General features: G+C 53.4%; 8 protein-coding genes and 1 non-coding gene across 9 annotated transcripts; 6 read left to right on the top strand and 3 right to left on the bottom strand.

Annotated features, from left to right (window-relative positions):
• Positions 1 to 134: 134 nt before the first annotated feature.
• SCP_0305130 (predicted protein) lies at positions 135 to 2,123 on the top strand (the record flags this gene model as incomplete). Its single annotated transcript, XM_027755905.1, has 4 exons — positions 135 to 1,358; positions 1,418 to 1,605; positions 1,664 to 1,796; positions 1,854 to 2,123. The coding sequence occupies 4 exons, from the start codon at positions 135 to 137 to the stop codon at positions 2,121 to 2,123; spliced, it is 1,815 nt and encodes a 604-aa protein (XP_027611706.1).
• A 986-nt stretch (positions 2,124 to 3,109) lies between these two features.
• Positions 3,110 to 3,689, bottom strand: SCP_0305120 (predicted protein; the record flags this gene model as incomplete). The annotated part of the gene is made up of 3 exons (XM_027755904.1): positions 3,110 to 3,518; positions 3,570 to 3,615; positions 3,665 to 3,689. 3 exons carry the CDS (start codon positions 3,687 to 3,689, stop codon positions 3,110 to 3,112), a joined length of 480 nt encoding a protein of 159 aa, XP_027611705.1.
• Positions 3,690 to 4,333: 644 nt separating this feature from the next.
• On the top strand, positions 4,334 to 6,319 carry SCP_0305110 (hypothetical protein; the record flags this gene model as incomplete). The annotated part of the gene is made up of 14 exons (XM_027755903.1): positions 4,334 to 4,345; positions 4,404 to 4,459; positions 4,535 to 4,580; positions 4,634 to 4,733; positions 4,789 to 4,882; positions 4,939 to 4,955; positions 5,006 to 5,157; positions 5,220 to 5,290; positions 5,346 to 5,376; positions 5,434 to 5,493; positions 5,552 to 5,646; positions 5,695 to 5,764; positions 5,819 to 6,191; positions 6,249 to 6,319. 14 exons carry the CDS (start codon positions 4,334 to 4,336, stop codon positions 6,317 to 6,319), a joined length of 1,248 nt encoding a protein of 415 aa, XP_027611704.1.
• A 247-nt stretch (positions 6,320 to 6,566) lies between these two features.
• Positions 6,567 to 7,208, bottom strand: SCP_0305100 (Uncharacterized protein; the record flags this gene model as incomplete). Its single annotated transcript, XM_027755902.1, has 4 exons — positions 6,567 to 6,645; positions 6,701 to 6,768; positions 6,840 to 7,053; positions 7,204 to 7,208. The coding sequence occupies 4 exons, from the start codon at positions 7,206 to 7,208 to the stop codon at positions 6,567 to 6,569; spliced, it is 366 nt and encodes a 121-aa protein (XP_027611703.1).
• Positions 7,209 to 7,578: 370 nt separating this feature from the next.
• SCP_0305090 (predicted protein) lies at positions 7,579 to 9,417 on the top strand (the record flags this gene model as incomplete). The annotated part of the gene is made up of 3 exons (XM_027755901.1): positions 7,579 to 7,786; positions 8,202 to 8,634; positions 8,703 to 9,417. 3 exons carry the CDS (start codon positions 7,579 to 7,581, stop codon positions 9,415 to 9,417), a joined length of 1,356 nt encoding a protein of 451 aa, XP_027611702.1.
• A 672-nt stretch (positions 9,418 to 10,089) lies between these two features.
• On the top strand, positions 10,090 to 11,102 carry SCP_0305080 (Protein FDD123; the record flags this gene model as incomplete). Its single annotated transcript, XM_027755900.1, has 4 exons — positions 10,090 to 10,224; positions 10,279 to 10,431; positions 10,490 to 10,695; positions 10,757 to 11,102. 4 exons carry the CDS (start codon positions 10,090 to 10,092, stop codon positions 11,100 to 11,102), a joined length of 840 nt encoding a protein of 279 aa, XP_027611701.1.
• Positions 11,103 to 12,758: 1,656 nt separating this feature from the next.
• On the top strand, positions 12,759 to 12,842 carry SCP_t0305070. The gene is given in 2 exon segments: positions 12,759 to 12,795; positions 12,808 to 12,842. It is a non-coding gene; the product is annotated as a tRNA-Gln (tRNA).
• Positions 12,843 to 12,989: 147 nt separating this feature from the next.
• SCP_0305060 (hypothetical protein) lies at positions 12,990 to 13,464 on the top strand (the record flags this gene model as incomplete). Its single annotated transcript, XM_027755899.1, has 3 exons — positions 12,990 to 13,128; positions 13,182 to 13,354; positions 13,411 to 13,464. The coding sequence occupies 3 exons, from the start codon at positions 12,990 to 12,992 to the stop codon at positions 13,462 to 13,464; spliced, it is 366 nt and encodes a 121-aa protein (XP_027611700.1).
• A 657-nt stretch (positions 13,465 to 14,121) lies between these two features.
• SCP_0305050 (hypothetical protein) lies at positions 14,122 to 14,366 on the bottom strand (the record flags this gene model as incomplete). The annotated part of the gene is made up of 2 exons (XM_027755898.1): positions 14,122 to 14,140; positions 14,215 to 14,366. The coding sequence occupies 2 exons, from the start codon at positions 14,364 to 14,366 to the stop codon at positions 14,122 to 14,124; spliced, it is 171 nt and encodes a 56-aa protein (XP_027611699.1).
• Positions 14,367 to 14,749: the final 383 nt, after the last annotated feature.

The following is a 14,749-nucleotide window of genomic DNA, read 5'->3' as shown; positions in this document are numbered from 1 at the left end:
ACCTACTCGAAGGTCTATAATACGCCCTGTATTGAATTGAGGACCGTCATTCCGCGCTGTGCGCTTATTACGGTTTCTTCCTACCTGGTCCTCCTCAGCAGCCGTGCTCAACCCTTATACTTATTTTAATAAATATGGCAGGCCAACTTTCCCACTGCTCGACGCTAGTCTTACCGCCTTCTCCTCCGTTAACCCTCCTTACCGCCACCTTCTCCACTCCCGACTTTGAATGCGAACTCCAACCTTCCCTCGTATCAGCCGCTGAGCTTTCTTCCAGCGAGGTTTCGCTATGCGAATCTCAGCGGTCGCTCGAACAGATCCTGGACATTCGTGCGGATGTCACACTGCCTGCAGAAGCATCCAAGACCGGTACACTGTCGTCGCTCCTGCACTGCTCTGACCCTTTCCGTGCGCCTCTCTCCGTTTGCACACCGCTATCCGACATCCAGAGCATTGACAACACGATGCTCCGTCCTCCCCACATTGCCTTCACGGTCCCAGTGCAGCAGGCATCGCTAGATATGTCGAGAGGCAGGACGATGCGGCGTCAATCTCCCACGGACTCTTGCCCGCGTTCAGACTCTCGCACCGGTCCCAGCAGACATGCAGGCAAAAGCAGTGCTGTCCTTGGGCTCTCCCCCGGAACCTTGAGCCCCTCATGCACTACGCCGGACCCTCCACAGTCCCGCTACTCGCATAGATTACGTAGAATGGCGCCTCCACCTCTGCGCTTCGTATCCGTCACAAACCACCTCGCCATCACGCTCACCCAGTCCCCCTCCCCTCCCCCTCTCGTTTGTGCTCCAGATACTTTCGACGACGTGCCGCTCAAGACTTCGGGAGCGTGTTCACCATCAGCAGCTCTGCCCAACGCGGTGTCTGGCATCGCAGAGGGCATGTTTCCTACACCTATTTCTCTCGAGCAGCCGAGCAGCGCTGAATATCGCGAAGGCGCGTCACACGCCCACCAGCCATCGCGGGCGCAACATGTGGTGATCCCCGGCGCTACACTCGCACTAGGACCATCTGTCTTCGTGTATCAAGAACAACCACCAATATACTCACGAAATCTGCCGTCATCGCGCGAACCCCCGTCCGTGCTCTTCAACGAGCAGCCCCACCTGCGTTCCATGATCGACTCGGTTTTGGATTCGCCAGTCACTTCAAATCTTGTACCTCCGCCGCTCCAGCGCGCCGCCTGGGCGGCGTTGCCTCCAGTAACGTACGAAGATCCAGTGCGGGTGGAGAGTTCGCCTTTGCTCTCGCCGCTGGTGCTGGATATCCGTCAGGCCTTGGCCATCGACAACTTCATGGTCCGTGCGGACAGATGCGCGGAGGCGGTAGCGCAGGCAGCTTTAGTGAGTTCATTCACGATTCCCCGATGCGAGTGAGTGTGCTGACCGATTTGTGCGGGAAGTCACTAGGCTCAAGCAGCATGCTCAGAGACCCAGAGGGAATCACGAAGATCTGCGACACTCTCCAAGCAGACCTCGAGTCTATCCAGAAGGCTCTTGACGACACTCCCGAGCAGCTAGACGTCATCAACGATAATGCGGAGCATAATTGGCAGCACAAACATTGGCAGATCGTCTCCTCTCTTGACCGGTAAATATCTTCTTCTACTATGGGTGCCGCGCCGATGCTGACTCGAGCATGAGGGCAGGAACCTCGACCTTTTCTACCTGTTTGCCAACCAGATCCGACAGCGACCTCCACGCATCCATCGGCTCGCAAGCCACGTCGACAAGCTGCATGCGTACCATCTCAAGTTCACCGATCTGGAACGGAGGCTTACCGTACGTATACCCCCGTCTTCCATTCACTTCTAGCTTGACGCATGGCTCCTGTGACAGCTCTCGCATGAAAAGTTCCGCTTACTCGCCCTGCGAAGCCGGTACGTCCAGGAGCACAGTTCAGCGCGTGCACTAGCGGACATGGAGCGAGCGCATCGACGCGAGTTCCGTGAGGCGTGGCAGGCGGGGCGAGTGCGGCGGAAGGAAATGCGGGACGAGATCCGCCATGTGCGGGGCGTCACACAATATAGAAGTGGACGTGCGATAGCGGCTCACGAACCTGCGATTCATGGCGAGTCTGCTGATGACCTCCACGGCTGCATGCCGTGATCTTAATCGCCGTCTGGAGGTACGCCTGGGACATCTTGTCCATTTATTTTCGAGTTCCACTACGGATGTCAATTTGGTGTGCTTTATGGACACTGTACATATACGTGCTCACGGTTCTGTTCGATTATTTCTGTATCGCTAGTTCCTCCTCGCTACCATCACGACCAACCCGACCCTTCGTTACTGGGTATGACTTTTACGATTTTGTATATAGACTGCACTGCATGCTGGTACCGGTGAGAGATCATTACAGATCTCTTCTCGCTGTCTCTACATTTGAACGTTGGTGAATACATTACTATTTGATAGTCCTCGCGATTGTACAACTTCTGTCCTTCCTAGGAAGACACCAAGTGACGCGCACGGACCACCCACATGTCCTGCCCTAAATGACCGCAGTATATAAGGACGCGCTGGACATTGTGTTTCCTCAGAACATACTCAGCTAGGATCTATTTTATAGTTTCTAACTCGAGTCTCGCATGTTTATACGTGCCACATCCTTCAAATCCAGTCGATGACAATCGCGCCCACTCGTTACACTGAGAACATGCCCGCTTCGTGCGGGTTCGAGGACGTTTGGTTCGTCTGACTCTACTCTCGTAAGAGTGGTGGAGGAAGCGAGCCAGCGAGTAGGGCGTTCGTCTGATGGATTCCACTGTGACTATTTATTTGTTTGTACACTTGCAATGTATTTTATGCACACCTGTCCATGGAGAACATTTGAACAGAAAGTGGCCCCGTTCTATCGGTACGATGGTGGTCGACATTCCAGCCAATTTTGATGGGCAGAGAGGGTTACTGAATGTGCAGCAAAAGTTTCCCCATCAAAAGATCAGATCTCAGACAGAGGCAGACACTGTTAGCCAGCTGCGGAAGTTGACTTCTGACGAAGGGATAGCGATATGCTACCGAAGGCAATTAGCATGATGGACCACTCTATTACAGTCGGGAGATGGCATAAACCCTGAAGATGAGCATACAGTCTAAGTTTTCACTGCATCTCCCGCAGTAGAAATCTGCCCTATCTTCATTTTTGCAATTTGACCCTCTGCATCCTGAATTTCCACCTCAATATCGCTAGGATTCTCCGCCGTCTGCAGCTCTTCCTTCCTCCTTCCCCCTTCGTCTAGGTTCATAACCTCCACGAACCACTTCGCACCTTCGTCCCATCCTACATTCTCCGCCTCTCCCAACGGTGACCTCCCGGCGGAATTCTTGATGTCAATCAAGTCTGTCCCAGGCCCAGAGGGAAAGTTCACCAGGGCTTTCGCGCAAGGTAGGTGTGAATTGAGGGCAGCCCAGTGTAACGCGGTAGACTTTGCGTCGTTCTGCGCTGACAGCAGAGAAGGCGAGACCAACCGGAGGAGGTATTCTAGCGCTTCTGTTAAACATCTTGCATGAATGAGATTGCAGTTGGTTGCGGTAAGGTCGGGATGGTTATACCTGTGTGTCCGTTCCCGCAAACCATATGCAGGACGGTGTTGCCATTCTCATCGCGGATATCGTTCAGCGCATCGGGTCCAAACTGCTCGACAAACTGGTGAATATCGTCGAGATCGCCATAGCGGCAGGAAATCAAAAGGTCGTCGAGATCAACGTCGGAGGGTGAAGAGACGGACATGGTGGTAACTTGGAAACTTTCAGTCTGCCATGTCGCGAGCCCGGCCCGCTAGTGTAGGCGCCCTTAGCCGCAACGCGACCGTGACGTGTTTCGCTGTACTATGCAATGATGCTATATTTTCGACCGATGCAGTCTCCTAACAAAACATTCAGTTTACCGACACTACACAAGTCTCAGATTTAGCTCGTCTATCAGTTCTATTTCATGATGAAGTACTCGCAGGTCTCTTAATCCCCCCTGCTCGAAGGATGACAGGGATGCCCAACGAAATCAGAGCACCCACGCGGTCTTATCACTTCAGTTGAACAGCTCACAGGTTATTCTCGGCGACTCATCACTGCATCCCCTCACCATCAAAAACGTCGCCGTGATTCAAAATTTATACTGATCCCACCATCAACTGAATTGTGTCCCATGTGCTAGATAGATCACTGCGCGCCACAGGCCATCAGCTATATCCAGGACGCACCCCATCTCCCCACCGTTTACTTTGCGATGCCTTCTTCCTGCATCGTCCTTCCCGTACCCCGTATTTCCTGGCAAGATGTGCCATTCTTCCCCTCCAACCTTCCTTAGCTAGGCAGTTATGTCCACGCTGGTACGCCTTTCTCTCACCCTCGAGCGACGCAGAATTGGTTCATAGTGCGCGTGTCCAGCTTGGCACGTTCCTCATCTTTCACCTCTGGAAGTTCGACAGGTTCAGATGCCTGAAGTACGTTTCTTGGAATTGGCAGTTGCAAATTCCCTTCTTCGTCACCCCATTTGCATGCTGATTAGGGCTCTGCAGGTGGAACAACGGCCCTTACTCTGGGGCTTTCAAGCGGGTCATGACAGTGAGTGCCCTCTCCTTGAGCAGTAAAAGTGGGACTTACTGATTGTCCGCCAGTACACGTATCTCTTGACTATACCGCTATTTATGGCATATTCAATTGGGTACACCGTGATCAAGTACAAAATGAGCTATACCTTCATTGCTGGAGAAGGGAGTAAGTGAGCTTCTCATGTTACCAAAATTAGTTGGTGACACAGCTTCACCCTCAGTCGTCCCGACGCCTTACGAACTATGGCCGGCCAAGTATCAACGCTCCATTTTTCCACTACAAATGCTGTTTTCAATAGCGTGGAGTCTTGAAATGTTCGTGCTTCATGGTCGAGCGTTTATCTGGCATCTCCTGAGTTAATTTATCGCAGGATCACACACCTCGAAGGTACTGTATTCTCCATACTCTCGGAATGCGGCTTATCGGAGCAATGGCAGAATTATTGTTCTGGTTGTTCCTCATCAATGCAAACTCAGCACAGCAGGACTGGTTCCGTAGCTTGTATTTTAAAGCATGGATTGTCGGATCTGTCATTGCTGCTGTCTACATGCCTCTGGTGACGATATTCACACGTGCTGACCCTTTGAAAGTAAGTTTCATTTACTAATCCATCATTGAATTGTCTTAGTTATAATTGTCTGCACGTGCTAGAGCGAGGCGTATACTTTCTTGGCAGGAAGTTTGGGCGACCTGTCGTTGACGTTGTGGTTCATGCCCGTCCTGTAAGTCGGATTTCCGGACTTATCGGTGGCACGATCGAACTTGTCACATTCACAGCTGGACGTTCCCCAAATTCCTGGCCCACCTGGTGAGTGTCTCTGGTAACGGTACACAAGCCCCTTGATTGTTCACTTCCGCTTTACAGAAGAGCGAAGGAGTAGATGCCAATACAGTCGTGCGACTCACCGCATTTAACGAGTTGAACGTAAGTATGTTATTGTTTTTTTGAAGGGAACAATCTTGACCGGTGTTATCCTCCATAGAACATTCGAGTAGTTTTCCGGGTGCTTTTCGTGGTTCCGTTGTTGGTTTTGGGTGTCGATGGAATTCTGACGCATCACCACGTCAATACGAGCGAGTAGGTCATTGATAATGGTCTTCTCAATTTTACTCACAATTCTACTAGGTTCTGGACCGAATGTCTGTCTTTCTTGGCTGCCATCGGTTGCACAATCTCCTCAGGAATCACCCTTGTGGTGAGAGGCACAACTGAGGTCTCCTGTAAAAGTAATCTAACATGCGTTACGTAGATCTTCTTCCCTCGATCCGTACAGAACGAGCTTCGGGCGAAGGAGGCGTCGCGTGTGAAGTCGAAATTGCGCAGCCTCCGCTCAACACCGTTCTCCGATCGCGACTCCTTCCCCCCCGTGTCGCCCGCCGTGCCGCAGTACACCCCGTACGCGGAGAACGTCGCCTACGAGCTAGACGACAAGCCCACAAAGGCCATGATGCTCGACACGCCTGTCACGCGGAAGCTCACATTCTCCCCGAACCGCCGCCTCGACTCGGGCGTGACGGTGGAGGGTGCGGTGGCAGTGACCACGCTCACGGAACGCAACCTTGCACGACATAATCAGTCGGTGAACGTGCACCCGTTCGTACACAATTTCACTTCACCCATCGGTACGTTCGCCTTCGTTCTCATGGACCCCGCTGATACTGATCCGTACCCGTTGGCAGATCTGATGCACGGCGACAGCTACCAGGGAATCGCGAGATACGCGAGTCAGCGGGCATATGCTAATGTGTGATCGGTGAATCCTGGAGCTGGGATGGAATGGAGCGAGGTGGTTGTACGATATGTTCCGCGGTCACGCACATTGTTTCGGTGTGCGTCCACTTTGTAGCTTAAATCGTGATTATTTCACCTCCACAGGGGTGTACTTCGTTCATCAGAATCCTAGATCATTTCAAAGAAATGCATATGCAGGTTGTACGACGACTTCGGTGATGCAGCGAGAGCAGGGTATGCGGGCGAGAGCAGGAAAGTCAGAGAAATCACCCCACCCGATCTGACAGGTCCTGGCCGAACAGAGAACGGGAGGGATCTCGTTTGACGCGTTCGTCTTTCAGCATCCTGAACGGAATAGCAGGATTAGTGGCGATGATACGCGAATCTACATGTCACCGACCGTGCGTTGATCCTTGGGTCGTCGCCTTCCACTCCAAGGACTGCTTGAGGCGTCTTAGCCTCAAGGACCTGAACACGAAAAAATGAACGAAGTAAACGCGTCAAACAAGAGACGTAAGGGAGGAAGACGGGGTGCGTACATAATGGTTGTCGCAGTGCGGGCAGTACTCGTCGCTCTCCTCGTAGTTGGACATGTCCTTCCTGAACGCCTTCCTGCACTTCTTGCACATGAGCGTCATCTCGGCCGTCTTCGCCAGGCGGTGGTCCTGCGTCTCGGCATGACATTCAGCGCAATCGAACCACTGCTTGCAGCAGGGCGCGCGGATCGCGACTTGGGCATTCAGGATGTGTTTGCTGGAGGGAGAAAAGAGTCATCTGGTCGGTATCTCGTCATTTCAGTGGCGGTAAAGGTGAGGGGTCTGCTTGCTCCTAGAGCCTACACGGGGTGTGTCCGAGAGCCTGAAGCAGACCGATCGTAATATAGAACAGATTTTAGAGACTAACCACATGCTGGTGATGAGTCCACCGGATGATGGTACGAGGAGGGTGTTGAGGACGTGACCAAGGAGTGACCCGTGCGCGACGATTCCGACTTTCCGTGCAGCGACCTCGGCAACGCTCAGCGGTCCTCTTCGACGCTCAAGCTCGCAATCTCGCTGCTGCCCCGAGGGAACATGGCTCGCTCTTATCGCTCACATTCCTGATACTCCATACCCACGAGGCTGATGCACCACCCTCAGAGGGTATGGGCTTATTCAAATAGCTTGCAGCCTGCCATCGCGGGCCCGCGACTCTCACACTCGCTGGCGACGCCCGTCTCTGGCAGACGCCAATACTTTCGACTCCCTTTCTCTTCCCCGGCCACCCCGCCTCTCGTGCATGGCCAGCACACCCGCTCCGTCGGTGGAACGACATGCTGCTGTAACCACACTTAGCGAGCCAGATCTCGGCATGTCTGTGAGCCCCGCATCGCAGCCGTCTCCCGTCTGGCAGGAGCTGGACTATTGTGCATGTTTGGCAACGACGAGCATTTGGAATTCGACATATCCCTCTGTGCCAGACAGCCCTCTGGACAGTGAGTCGGAAGGTGAGTGAGATGGTCTTCGCATTTATCTCTCTTCGTCGTTCGACCCGCGCATACAACTTGCCGGAGGGCTGTATGCATACCGTGACATCGAGTCGGACGTGCAGCTGGACCGTGCGCTCGCATCCAAAGTCTTGGCAGACGGAGCACGTCGGATTGCCTATTTGTCGTGGTTATCCGGAGCTGGTAGAGTTGCCGCCTCTCGCGGGAGGCAGGCCTCGCCAAGAGGTCTTTTCAGCGTATGTTGCGTACGGATGAAAGTCATAGTGAAGCTCGGATATCCCTGCGATGTACGGGCTTTACTCTGAGTCCCTCCGCCAGAACTGCATACCAGAGCGAATTTCAACAGTTTCTGCCTACCCAGATGTCCCGTCGGTCCCATGTAGTTCTCAAATTGCCGTCGTTCTTTTTTTGCCAGGCGGCGGGGACACCACCGTGCAAATGCCTCTGATGGTGACACGCCAAACGAGCATCAGCCTCGGTCCTCGTCAAAATGCGGACCACAGCCTCGGTCTGTTTCCTGCACCGGCACCAATTTCTGATTTTCCAGCCCAGACCACGCCGCTGATCGTCCTAGCGCGAAACTCCCCGACTACGGTCTTCCTCGAGACTGATGCGCCCGGCTCAACTTCGCGTTCGATCTATTATTATTCGTCGTTCACGACCACGCTGCCTAACAGCTCAGTTGTTGTGGTGTTGACGACGGTCTCGTCCGGCGCGTCGTCGACCGCGACCTCTCAGGCGGCCCACTCACAGGGCAGTGTGAACAGCGCACTAGGCCCGTTATTGGGTGGTCTATTGGGCGGATTCTTTGGATTGATGGTAATAGGAATTCTATTGTGGTGTACATGGTACGATATTCTGCCTTTTCTATAAGGGGTTTAGTACCGAACATATACTGAACATGGCGCAAACTCAGGCGTCGAAGGCATGACATCTGTGGCGGACGTCAGCCGGTCGATCCGACACCAGCGTTCCCCGAGACTGATCCCAAGATTCCCGAGCATCTCGACCGCCGCTCCTCGCGCTTCTCTTCGCAGTTCTCGGGATACCGCTCCCCACGCCGTTCCAGCACCCCCGCACCTGAGCCCTTGCCGTACCAATATGGCGCCCTCGGTCGCCCAAAGTCTGTAGGGTCGACGACGAGTTTGCCGGGCGCTCAGTCTCCGCCGCATTCCCCTTCGCAATCGCACTCCCGTCCGACGAGCAGCACCACTCCGCCCCCGTCGGCATACCTGCCCAACGCGTCGGTGGGAACGCCGCCCGGGATAGCGACTGCTTTGACGCCTGGGCCGAGCATGGCGTCGTCGTTGCGGTCGTCGACGCCCGCGTCGTGGTACCCGCCCTCGCTGCAGCAGTACCAGCAGCAGCGTCAGCAAGGGCGGGTGTCGTGGCCGCGTATGGCCGGAGAAGAGGAGGAGAGGGTCTCGCCCGTGTTGAGGCCAAGAAGCGAGAGACGGCCATCTCGGTTGTCGCTCACGTTGGCGAACTGGAATCCAGAGACGGACGAGAATGTGATGGAGCGAGAAGAAACGGATGTTGGGGCCGAGGATACATCAAAAAAGAAGACGAAGACGCAGGAGGAGGGCGGGGCTGGAGTTGAGGTCGAGGTGACGCGGGATATGGAAGAATAAACCGAGATGTTTCGCCATCATCGGTCGCCCGCCTCTCTGACCTTAGCTGTTCCCTTCCTTCGACACTCCCCCGGACGTCTTGCCATACACGATATGTATCACCGCCGATGTCGGTGTACACCTTCGCTATATTCGCGATTTTAGCCAGTTGTTGTCTCTGTTCCACGTTAGAGTAGGTGTAGCACCCCAGACTAGTACTGCTTGGATTAATGCGAGGTTTGGCTCCGAGTGATAGCAGTTGGCCTGGGCGCGGGTCGGGTCCGGGCGGAACGGAAGCGGCGGTGGCGGACGGACTACAGGACCTGCCTAACCGGGCGTCGAGACCGCGCCGCTCTGCTTCTTTGATTGAATGCCCGGCATTCACGCTAAGCGATCGTTCTCGCTCGAGGAAAGACTGCTCTCGAAATTGTTCGACTTTCATTTCGCAAGTCTCGAGACCGCTCCCGGCTGCATGCGCCGAGCTCACACCTCTCACACCCCGTTTCATCCTCGTTCCACTCCGTTCCAACATCGTCCCATGGCCTTCGCTCGTCATACCATCGCCTTCTCCGTCGGAGCATACCGCACCCAGCACCTCTATAAAATGCAGTCTTGGTCAGTACACTGCCTCGCATCGTTTCGACGCATTGAGATCTTTTCCCTTTAACACTCACCCAACTTCCTCCGCGACAAATGGGTAACGACGCATTGCACGATAACCCCCCAGGCGGCACCTTGCACATCAGCGTCCATGGTTCGGACTGGCTGTGGGCCGCCTTCTCTGTGTTTGCGCTGTCTCTGTTGATCGTCCTCGTCGTCTCGTTCACCGTGCGCGATACCTTCTCTTTCTTCTCGCGCCTAGTCATCTAACACCCCCAACAGAAGCCAAGGGGTTCTCGGTTCTTCCATCAAATAGCCGTTATAGTCCTCGCCGTGTCCAGCATTGCCTACTTCTCCATGGCTTCCGACCTCGGCTATGCTCCCGCCCCGGTCGAGTTCCGTAAGCACGGTGGCGAACCCACGCGTCAGATCTGGGTATGCCTCTTATAGCCGTTTCTTTTCGAACAAGGCCTAATGCCGCCGTCGGCTTTAGTATGTGCGGTACATCCAGTGGGTCATAAACCTCCCGCTGCTGCTCCTCGAGCTCCTGCTCGTTACGGGCGTGTCGGCTTCCGATATCTTTACGACAATTTTCGTCAGCCTGATCTTTATCGTCGGCGGCCTGGTTGGTTCCTTGGTCCTGAGCACGTACAAGTGGGGTTATTTCACGTTCGGTGTAGCTGCCCTGTTCTACTTGTGGTACGTGCACGCTCACTTTAATCCATATTCTTCCAAAGTCTGACATGTACTCACCGTCTAGGTATGTCCTCCTGTTCTACGCGCCCCGCAGTTCCTTCGCTGCTGGTAGTACGCTCCGCAATCGCTACTACCTCGTCGCCGGATACTTCTCGTTCATGCTCATCACGTACCCAATCTGTTGGGCGTGCTCGGAGGGTGCGAACGTCATCTCTCCGACATCGGAGATGGTGTGGTACGGCATTCTCGACCTACTCGAAGGCCCCTGCTTCCTCTTCCTCTTCTTGTGGGGGCTGCGGGATGTTGACTACAAGACCTTCGGCCTCCAGTCCAACAAGTACGTCGGCTTCGGTCGGGAGCCGACTTCGTCGAAAGCGGCTGAGGCGGGCGTTGCCGCGGAGACGGTTTAATGAAAAATAATTATTGTGTTGGAGTTTATGGTCGTTCACGACTTCGCTAATGATTGTCCGTTCATGACCCCTCCTCCTTTCCCCAAACCGAAGTAATAATATTGTCGTGCGTCCGCCTCCGTTCTTTGGTGACTTGCCACCGAAAATATATCCCTCCTAATACTTGTGCTCCGATAATATATACATCGCCTTTCGCATTTCGTTGTCGTAGTCGTCATTGCGGTGTTGTACACGATCGTCCTTGTATTATAATACATTCTTTCACGGTAACTGTGGTGCCATGAATCGCCTTCTAATTTTGTGAGTGAAGTACTTACGTGGGTTGCGCACGCTTGAGGTCGTTTTGCGTATGTGCTTACTTTTTTGTTTTTGTTTTCAATTTCACCTTCAATGTTTTCATCAGGGCAAGCTACCTTGGTCGAGGAGGGGAACTACATATCTACCGGCTCAGGCCGTTATTCAAATGACTGGTGATGCATTGATGTCAGGCTTCGCGTCTAGGTTCGTGAAGCAGTTGCACTCGCTGGAGCATCGTATGTGTATCCCTGACGCTCATGTCAGCCCGCGGCTGCTTCCTGGGTGTTGGGACGCTTTTGCTTCGCGCCTCCTCAGGAGCACTGCGCCATCATCAGTCAGCGCAAGCGTGCTGCAATCTATCATTGAAAGGTTCTTTCTCTCGCAAACGTTCCGTACCTTACTTCGCCTCTTGATCTGCAGGCAATATTGGTACTGTAATCTGCAACTTATGTTTCTTTCCGGCTCCGTCGTCGCGACTCGCGAGTCGGGACCCAGACTCGGGACCGTTGTGGCGCTGACAGTAACATTTGGTGCATCCTCGATCGATCGATCATTGAATATTGAACCCTCTCCTCCTCGGAGGTAGGTTTGTTACCAACATGGGACCCAGTCAGTGTCGACCGTTCAGCAGGGCTCTTCCGCGGTCAGCCAGAGGTGGCCTATCTGTCCTGATATATGCATAGAGAGGTGCGGCGAATAGAAACTGAATGCCTGTACTTGAAGCTTGCACGACCGAGACGAACAGAGGCTCTGGGCTCGTGGCGTCTCCAGTTATTCTAGACGGTGGACTCTGGTGCAGAGGAAAACCCCTCGTCGCAGCCTCCAGGCATTCAGGTTGCCGTTGTGAGCTCTGCACCCTCCCGCTGTTAGTCTCCGATTCTCCATTGCAGAGCACCTCATCTTGCCGAACGGTGGCCAAAAGCCAGCAGTCTCCATTGTGGAAAGCACTGAGGATGGCTTGCAGATAGGTTCGAAGGTGTCGCCATTCTCTATACTACAGTACTTCGCAGATATTTGATGCGGCACTTGCTACAAGATTTGTGACACAGAGGTTGAAGATACATGTTCCCATTGTTGGCAAAAGTCCAGACATGCCTGTTTGAACTTTGGGCCTGACTACACTTCCACTTCAAGACCTGACTCAAGTTGCCCCCTCTTAATGGCTACAGTATTTCCGTCCCTGCACTTATCGCGTGCAGCTCTTCTTTTTTGCGTCATTCACCAGGACCTGCGAAGGCATTTATTCCCTTCGTCTTGGCAAGGCTTACCCGGCTCGTAAGGGTGCAATTCTTCGTCAAACTTTGTCGTTGTCCTGTCTTCCTTATGTAAATGGGCTAGCAAGAAGATTTGGGCGTTGTCGGTGCTATAGTGTAGTGGTTATCACTCGGGATTTTGACCGTGAAGAAATTTCCCGGAACCCAGGTTCGAACCCTGGTAGCACCTGGTAACCACGGGTGTACTTGATTGAGCTTATGCCACTCGCATTGTCGCATACGTCCTCTCCTCCCGTACGGAGTATGTTAAATCGTTTCGCAGCCTCCGCGCCTTTGGGCGTGCGGTTTAATCACAACTTTTTAACCTTCTCATCGCATGCAGCGGTTTAAGCTAGTTTTCTTTTGTCCTGTCCCTTCCACGCAAGGCGTTTTGCAGCACTTGTTTGCCAAATTCCCGCGGCATGTCGGGCGGATCGGACTGTATGGTGGATGTGCATTTGTGAGCAGGGGCACCGGTCGGTAACCTGTTTGCCCTCGTGTGCCAATTGCTGATCACTGATCTCGGCAGGCCAATTCACCCCCTTAGCAGGTGCAAATCCTGCCATAGGCTCCGTTGGTACACAGGAGTACGTTGAGGAGAACCGTGTTGAAGTTCTCGTGCTCCCCGATTCCCCTGCAGGTCCTAAGCAAGAGAGTAGAGATTCTGTACAGGTCACTCGTGTCGTAGAAGAGCTGAAAAAGGTGTGTATAGCCGCACTCGCGACTGGCTGATCCCAGTTGACGTCACATTGATGCAGGTGCATCCGTACGAGGAGGTCGCTTACGATGTGTATCGCCTGGAAGATTTTTGAGCGTGGTTTACTCGCCTCGCAGTACTTGGCTGCTAGGTAGTACAAGGCACATCGACACCCCTTTCTCTTGAACTTGTGCAAACTCAATTGTAGGTAGGAACCTCACGACAGCTGTGCCACAGTGTCACTAGTTACAACTTGCATGATGCACGTTTCTTGCTTCCGGCGTTCCTCTAGACTTGAAGGTAGCGCAAGCACTCGACGGGTTTATGCATGTCTAATCTCCCAGCTGATTCATGCAGGATGCGAAGTGTATCGGCTTCCCCGTACTGCATCCAAAAGTCAGGTACAAATACAAAATGATACATGTCATACAGTTCCGTACGTATCCTCCAGTGAAGAGGTGGGGTAATACTGCTATACAGTACACGACAACTAGAGATAATCAAAGCAAAGTGAACGTGGCTGTCGAGAATGTGTACATCGCGACGGCGCAGGTATTACACAGCATGTGGAGAGAGCGACAGGGAGATGTGAGGATTTGCGGATCGGCTTCTTGTATTGTCGGTCGATCTGTCCGACACAGAAGAAGACGATCTGGCGCCTGCCGCGTTTTTGTTCATTAGTGAAAATCCGGACAATATGTGCGGCACCACATACCACCGACACCTCAATGTGTGTCACGCACCTCCTCCGTGCATCCCAGCCAGCTGCCTATTATCGGATGCGCGCAAAGCTGCATCAGACGACAAACGGACAGAATGTCAGTACGCAAGTCTCACACGACTAAGTTGCAGAATACGAACGTACGCATCAAACTGCCACAGACTACTGCCTTTGAACCGGAGTGCAGCAATGGAGGATGCAAGCACCATGACAATAGCGACGAGGGCGTACAGAGCCCAGTAGTCTCTCCGAGAGGCCTCGAAGGAAGGGTGCTCATATACATCCAGAATGCGCATGGTTAAGATCCGTTGTATAAGAAATCGTAGCGGATCGTCGACTGAGAAAGTGTGAGCAGGGAATGCACAAGCCGTACGCGGGAGGAAGGGAGGAAGGAAGAGACTAAATATACTGACCTCCCGTGCCCTACTTGGTACTAGTCGAATTCGGGACTAGACTCCTGCGCAAGATTGATTGATCATGTTCAGCGCGAACTGCTTCGGCTTATCCTCTCAACGATTGTGTACTCTTTCTGCGTGACTTTTAAATAAGTTGCAACGCATGAGGGTGCTGCAGCCCGCCTTCACCATTTGCGAAATGAAGGGCAACAAATCAACGCCCTGCATGGCAATAAGATTGGTATCTAAGATCTCAGCAACGTGTCTCCCGCGTGTCTGCTATC

Source organism: Sparassis crispa (genome assembly GCF_003851025.1).
Source record: "Sparassis crispa DNA, contig_000002F, whole genome shotgun sequence".
Lineage (NCBI taxonomy): Eukaryota > Fungi > Basidiomycota > Agaricomycetes > Polyporales > Sparassidaceae > Sparassis > Sparassis crispa.
Note: the sequence above shows the minus strand (reverse complement) of the source record. Positions and strands in the feature narration are given on the sequence as shown.